The sequence below is a fragment of the Perca flavescens genome, chromosome 11 (assembly GCF_004354835.1).
Source record: "Perca flavescens isolate YP-PL-M2 chromosome 11, PFLA_1.0, whole genome shotgun sequence".
NCBI lineage: Eukaryota > Metazoa > Chordata > Actinopteri > Perciformes > Percidae > Perca > Perca flavescens.
Window position 1 is genome coordinate 12153321 of NC_041341.1, and position 7728 is coordinate 12161048.

The 7728-nt window shown below is 40.1% G+C and overlaps 1 protein-coding gene and 1 long non-coding RNA gene across 4 annotated transcripts in view; one reads left to right on the forward strand and one right to left on the reverse strand.

Annotated features, from left to right (window-relative positions):
• LOC114563798 (uncharacterized) overlaps positions 1–7728 on the forward strand; it is a 74814-nt gene that overhangs the window by 7011 nt on the left and 60075 nt on the right. The window lies entirely within an intron of this gene.
• LOC114563794 (interleukin-1 receptor type 1) overlaps positions 2870–7728 on the reverse strand; it is a 28991-nt gene continuing 24132 nt past the window's right edge. For both annotated transcript variants that reach the window (XM_028590672.1, XM_028590671.1), the window contains 3 exons: positions 7686–7728; positions 6452–6723; positions 2870–3570 (listed from right to left, as the gene is read on the reverse strand). The exon at positions 7686–7728 is cut by the window's right edge and continues 125 nt beyond it. In XM_028590672.1, coding sequence (XP_028446473.1) covers positions 3274–3570; positions 6452–6723; positions 7686–7728 — 612 coding nt within the window. In that variant the 3' untranslated portion in view covers positions 2870–3273. The remainder of the gene's footprint in view (positions 3571–6451; positions 6724–7685) is intronic.

Below are 7728 nucleotides of genomic sequence, written 5' to 3' on the forward strand. Positions count from 1 at the left end.
GTACGACTTGTTTTGCATTATAGGTGCGCCACAATAATTCATTCTCAGCTCAATAGTACTTCAAATATAGGCCACTAGACCTCATTGGCTTAACAAATGAAAGTGACAGATGTACTGTATAGTCCCAATGCAATAAAGACTTTGTATGTTTTTTTTTTTATTATTATATATATATATATATATATATATATATATATATATATATATATATATATATATATATATATATATATATATATATAATATACTTACTGTATAACTATTTATGAAAAAAAAATCCTAAAGCATCACATTTTATATTCTTGAACCTTCTTCTATAAGATGGGCTTCTTCCTAAAAATAGAACATCTTGATGGCCTCACACATTGTGAATTGATTGCAATTAAACTTCTAAATAATAAAGCCATTGTGGATTTTTAACAGTCTCCCCATTTCTCTCCAAATCTAAAATTACATTTAACTTTTGTCCCGGAATGATTGTCACCAGATAATAATAATCATTTAAGGTTAAACCATCATAAAAAATGAGATTCTCCAACAGCCATGATTTCTGAGAAAGCTGCTAAACAGTTCTTGTTGTTTGCTTTGTGGGTTTGATTTCGTTATATATTTTATGAAACCCTTTGAAGCAGCCAACCATAACACCTTGGATTAAATGTTGTATCTTTAAAGGCACCACCAATTACTGTTTCAGTAAAGTCCCTGTTTGCAACTATATTACTACATGGCGATTATGTGACTTGGACAAAAATATTACCAAAGTCAAGAAATTACTTTTCTTCTTTGTCAATTTCCATAGGGTTTTGAAATGAACTGGAACCAATTTTGGCCACATGTAAGGTAAAAATGAAAATCTGAAATTTGTAGGTTATGGGCTAAAACATGCAAAATCATGTATTTTATGAGGAAAGACAAACAACTTAAAAATGGAAAAAGCCTTTCACATTTTCCTTTTGAAAATTTCATATTTATTGACAGAATATTCAAGCGCAAATGGCAGTCTACAGTCAGTGCTAATTCGGAAGCTTTTGCATTCTGAGACATTTTTAACCTAGCACTTTTGGCATGAAATGTGCCTTATAAATAACATTTATTAAAAATAAATACATTTTTAATAAAAGTTTTCCTCCCTTAACTTTTGCTCTTCACAGTTCCATTTAATTACATTTAATCTAAAGCTCAGTTTGCTGCCTGACCTCCTATAATACTGTAGAAAGGTATTTTTTGTTTGACATATTTACACTTTATCATACATATGTACATTTTACAATTAACACATGATCATTTAGGTTTCATCAGTCCTCCTTTGTCCACATTATTCTTCAGTTTCTACCTGCCAGGGAAAGTCAACAGTTCATATAGTGATGCAGGGCAAACGCAGGATAGCCCAGACGCTGTGATGATCCGCACATTAGATGTGAGCTGCTTCCACCGTTTTTTTTTGGATGAAACTAGACTATCTGGGGAATTCATTGATACCAACAATGTCATGCTAGCTTCCCCTGTGGTCACCTCCAAATATCTGGATAAGATATGGGAGGATGAGGATGTATGGCTTTCGGAGGTATATTGAGGGGGGTTTCTGAGCGGTTTCCAGAACAGAAGTGTTTGCCATCTAATCGCGGAAAAATTTGCAATTCTTGCAGAAATCTCAGAATGTCGTAAGTTTTTGATTCCAAATAACAGCATGGATTTTTCATGTGGTCTTCGTCAAGGTCTTGGTGTCTTAATGTGGTCTTTTGGAGTGTGTGTGTGTGTGTGTGTGTGTGTGTGTGTGTGTGTGTGTGTGTGTGTGTGTGTGTGTGTGTGTGTGTGTGTGTGTGTGTGTGTGTGTGTGTGTGTGTGTGTGTGTGTGTGTACAAAAAAAGCGGGGTGGGGAGGTTTACAGATTGGTGGATATACCAAGCAAACTTGTCTTCACCTTCCTGGGGCACAAGCAGATAGCTGACAGGACTGTTGTGTTGAAAAAGGTTGGGGGGGGAGGCGCTACGTAACACTGGCTTTTCAGTGTCTAACCCTTCAAAATAAAAGCTTTTCGCTAAGAGAAAACACTATAAAAAACAATTTTCCAACGCTAATTATCAAACAAGCCTGACACTATATCCTATTAAGTTGCTGTGAGCTGTAAATTCACAACTTGTAAACCGAGGCAGAACATCACCACAACAACAATAATCGGAGCTTCCTCCAAAGCGCTGTGCAATGCGAGATTAGCTCGGAGCTGACCGGGCAAAGACAGCAGTTTTCATCAAACTCACCCTGGGTCTGGTTGTTTTAAGTGTACTGCTAACTTTTAACACTAATAACATTAACTTCGGCAAAATACCCCCGCGAATCAAATCCATACTATAACGTTAACCCTCACACCACTAAGCCTCTGCTTAAGTGTTAAATTCGTTAACGATATGACGAGACAGGACCGCAGTCATTAAACGCTGACTGTGGCGATATCAACATGCAATATTGTTGACCAATAAGACAATACTAAAAAGTCTTTATTTGCATCACTCACACACACACACACACACACACACACACACACACACACACACACACACACACACAATGTGACATGTCTCTGTAGGCTACTCATTCAGTTTCTGGTGGTTGATTAACGCAGAAATGTGCTGATTAGCGCTCACAACGGGCCTGGTGGGTACCACACTTCCATGAGTCCACATGGCAAATGTCTGAGTACTCCAGATTTTCATTGTGATATTTTGTGATTAAATTCTGAATCTGCAACGTTCTCGGTCAGGTAAATATAGTAATACAATGTCATCCTCTGATGTAGAAGTACACTGTAAGTCAGTAGTAGGCTATACAGTGGAGTTGCATAGTAAGTGTTTTGGGGTCCTCCTGTAAGTAATTTTGGGGTACAATTTGGTTCTGGAGAATTCTACAGGCCAAGCAAATCGCCTGTTCCAACGGGCACTGTACTAGATTTAGTTAATTCTCAAGTGGTCGAAAAAGGTTATATTTTTACCAAAACATTGCTGCAACAACTTAATAGACATAATTGAGCATGATAGTGTCCATTATACGAGTACACAGGAAACAAGTTGCAGTATACTTGGGCTGTTGTGAATGTATTGGTCTGGACTGCTGTTAGATTCCCGGCCTGAATTATTATCCCAGTCGGACCCTGCTCGGAGCGTGTACTTCACAGTTGCTGGTCAGTGTTTCTGAATTGTCTGTGTGTGAGGGGTTTCTCTGCCAAACACACGTGTGTGTGTGCACTGGAAACCAGCTGCTCTCTGGTTCATACTCCCATCATAAGTTCAGCAGGGCAGTTTTCTCGGGGTACGCTGCCCTCTTGCCCCTCACCGGCATACTATACCTCATCTCCTTCCAAAACCTAGAGGAAGGGGAGAGGGAAGGGGACAGTTGCGTGTCCTGTCCACCTTTCTCCTCGTCCTCTCTCCTCCTCACACATGTCCTCCACCTTTGCCTCGTTCTCAGGTTCTTCCACCAACACACGGCGCCCTGCTTCTTCCTCAGGTGACGTACTGACTCTGGAAAGAGAGCCAGCTGAGCCGGGCTGATCTCTTCCAACTCAACAAGAATTACCTGGAAAGCAGAGCTTAAATTAGAATCAGGGTGCTGTTTTGAGCATGTGGTCATGAATTAACAACATCTGAAATGGAACTAAAGACATTTGAACTACACTACTGGTCACAAGTTTGGGGTCACATAGAAATGTCCATTACAGACAAAATACCAGCTGAGATCAGTTGCATTGCTTTTTTTAATCAGGGCAGCAGTTTTCAGATTACATAATTGCTGTTGTAGAAATAAGTTGCTGATTTGAATGCAATATCTACATTGCCCATTATCCACATCCATTCATCCAATGTTCCAAAGGCCCATTCGGTTTACTAATCTGATATCATTTTAAAAGGCTAACTGAGAAAACATTGGAGAACCCTTTTGCAATTATGTAAGCACATAATGTAATCTGAAAACTGCTGCCCTGGTTAAAAAAAAAATACAACTGATCTCAGCTGGTATTCTGTCTATAATGGAATGGAAATTTCCCCAAACTTTTGGGTAGTGTACATTAATCAAATCATCACAGATTTACACTGAATGGTTTTCTTTCTTTAATTTAGAGCACTTACGCTAGATACAAGTTATGTACTGTGAGCGTTTCCTAAGGGAAATTAACTCTGGTGCTCCACTATGATGTTCACAGGTGAAACCATAAATTCGCATTTATATTTTTTGGCAACAAATCTGCCCAGGAAATTTTCTATCGTATCAATTAATTAAGCTTATAAATTTAACATTTTTAAACCAGGAACTTATTTGGATCAAGTAGCTTGTGAAAAAATAAGGTGTGCCAGATTCAGTAGGCTACAGCTGTTATTTTAATTTGTCAGGCACATTAAATTTCGGTAAATAGAAGTAAGATTGTACTGTTGTACGGCGGAATCCCATTAAACAGTTTGCTAACTTTGTCTGCTGTATTGTACAGTGGTTTTATATAGGGCTGGGTATTGTTTAAAATGTTTCGATACCGGTACCATGACTTTGATACTGGTCCCTGAATGATATACCAATTTTCAATTTCAACAAAAAGTAATTACAACATTACACATTACTGCACAAATCTTTATTTTTCAGGTCCTACTACATGAGCTCAGTCTCTGTGAGTAACAGAGTTTTTCCTGAGTGTCTCTACGGTGTGTAATGTTACACAGCCAATTGGCAGTATTATTAGATCTTGGTAGAAGCATGCTGCATGCTTATTGGCTCACTGACCCTGATGAGATTACCTCCGTAGGTATTGAAATTTGGTACTTAATGACAAGGCTGATTTTTCTATACTTGATACTAAGGAGGCAATTTGGTCAGTGCCTTAAAAGTATTGAAAGAGCTTGTTTGCTGAGAACAGCAGCCTGTTGCTGCTGGAAATGGATGTGAGATGAAACCATGAAGTAAATATTGACTAGTGCAGCTTTAAAGGTCCAATATGTAATATTTGTACTGTAATAAATCCAAAAATGACACCAATGCCTCATCAGATATTAAGGAAACATGTTAAACTGAAATACTATCTTTTCTGACAACAATGCTAATGTCAGTATTTTTTCATTTTGAAATTTACATTCCGTGACGGAATTTATGTTTATGTTTTGATCTGTGTGTTGTTATCAACGGCCCAGTTTGACAGCCAGGCCGGGTTGCCAGATATAACTGTAAAAACGTAAACCCGGCGCGCTACAGCTGTAACGTTGGTACAGCCATGAAAGCAGCAAACAAACGAACATGATCAACGGAGATAGATTCTACATGACATAAAAAAAGAAAACCGCATGTTTCTAACAGTTGCGTGACCAGAGACGTAACAACCCCCTGGTAAATATTGGAGATGTATTTGAAAGATGGAGACCGCTTAGAGCCCAAAAGGACGCGGAGTTGTCTTATTTTCTCCTGAACAGGTTAGCATTAGCTTCAGGCTAATTTATCACGGCTACAAGGGTCGGGCATTTTTTGTCATTTCAACATTTGTGTACTCACGTTGAATTATATAGCTAGAGTACCCGAGTTGGTTACTCGCAAAAACAATTGAGACATAGCCAGTAAAGTCCCGACTGGTCCTGGCTAACGCCGCCATGCTAACGTTACCGGGAGGACCAGGCATGCAGCCCATGGCTGTTTACAGCGTGTAGCCTCTTCAGCGGCTGGAGCCGAAAACGGTGAGTTATTTTAAACCATGAGAGGGGGGCTGTAAATCGGAAAGAGGGGACTGTGAGTTTGCAGTGTGTTTAGCGATTGTTGCCGTAATTCTAAGCCAATGAAGTGTGTTCCGTCGGCAAGGTAGTGGTATTTTTAGCGGTTTGTATTGTAATTCTAAGCCGAGGAAGGGTGCCTGACTGGCGTGTGGAGAGGACATTGAGGTTGTTGTGTTTTTAGCGGTTCATACTGTAATTTTAAGCCAAAAAAGTGTGTCTGTCAGTTGGTTACAGAGCTCCGCGTGAGCACGGGCTTTTATGACTGTCAATATAGCCAGCATCTACCGTTAGCTACTCCGCTGTGCTGTGGAGTAATGTCTGGCTATGTGAGACTAGCATCTACCGTTAGCTACTCCGCTGTGCTGTGGAGTAATGTCTGGCTATGTGAGACTAGCATCTACCGTTAGCTACTCTGCTGTGCTGTGGAGTAATGTCTGGCTATGTGAGACTAGCATCTACCGTTAGCTACTCCGCTGTGCTCTGGAGTAATGTCTGGCTATGTGAGAAAAGCGTCTAGCAACATTGTTTGGGCATTGGGCGGGGGAAACGACTCTCCAGTATTTTGAATTGGTAGTGCAGTAACTATTCTAGCTGCCAGTATTACATACAATATTACATATTGCACCTTTAATGGTACAATTTATCAAATCAAGTGTGACTGGACTTTATGCAGCCTGTGCATCAAATACGCAAAAACAAGTCTGTTTTCTCACCTTGAGAGATCCCTCCAGAAGTGCTCTGTGCATTGCTGCCATACACTCCAACTGCTGTCTTGAGTCGGGATAGACTTCTTCACTACCATCAGAACTCATGCTGCCACTGCGGTCCCCTGTCTTCCTTTCATTGTTATCACTGCTCTTAGAGATGTTGTTATTATTGCTACTAGTGCTGCTTGTGTGTCTTTTGCTGATGAAAGTAGAGGCGGTGTAGAGCAGAAGAAGGCGCCGACTGGCTTGTATGTTCTCTTCCACTGAGTCCACTATGGCTGCAGGAAGGAAACAGGATGAAGAGACACAGTGGAGATGCATCAGAAAAACATGAGCTTACAAAGTAACGTAACTACGCAAAAAGGGTATATTAATGCACAAGTGCATAAACTTGAAAGCCCCTTTTACACATGCACTGCAAACCTGAAATGAATTAGCTATCACTAGGAGGAGCTGCATGTGAGAACGCAAATGTCTGGATCAGCTGAACCGACATTAAACAGACTTTACCTTGCCAGCTCCCTAGTACAAGTGGCGTGTTGATGACGTTTCTATCATTGGGCCTAACCAGAAGAAACGCAGAAGCCAATGAAAATGTCTAACTGGAGAGACAACGAGATTTGAGATCTTCTGTCAGTAATGGCCCACACCAAAATTGTCCAATAAATTCAAGAACGGCAGGAGACTCCGTTGTTTATGACCAAATTACAAAGCGGCTATGTCACCGTGGTGTAATTTGGGTCATGTCCTGCCTCCTGCACGGTCTACCCAGGCGCAACCCCTTGCCTAAACCAAACTGATTGTTTCCAGTAAGTGAGAACACGTCTGACACAGACAATCTACTGTTGTGTGCTACATGTGAGATTAAATTATATTAGACTTTCGTTGTTCGTTCCAACAGCCCTAGTCTGTGCTGTTTCTGTATGTCGAAATATGGCACTGACATTCATTCAAAACCAACATTACCTTCAATCACCACTGCTATGACAAAAAAACATGCATGATGATGATGCATAATGATAAATGCTGTTGTAAGTAAATAAATAAATAAATACCAGTAGTGATGACCTAAGAAAAGGTCCCTTACATCAACTTTTCTATATAACTTTGAAACTTGAAAGGCTTTTTCAAATAACATTTTCGTCCGTGCAGAGCAAAACCAATAGACACTTATCGCCCCCGTATCTGAGGCAAGTAATACTAGAATTCGGTTTACTGCCATGTACAGTAGGTGACTTACCCTTCCCAGGCATGCAGTCACGGCCTCCTATGAAGAGTTTGTA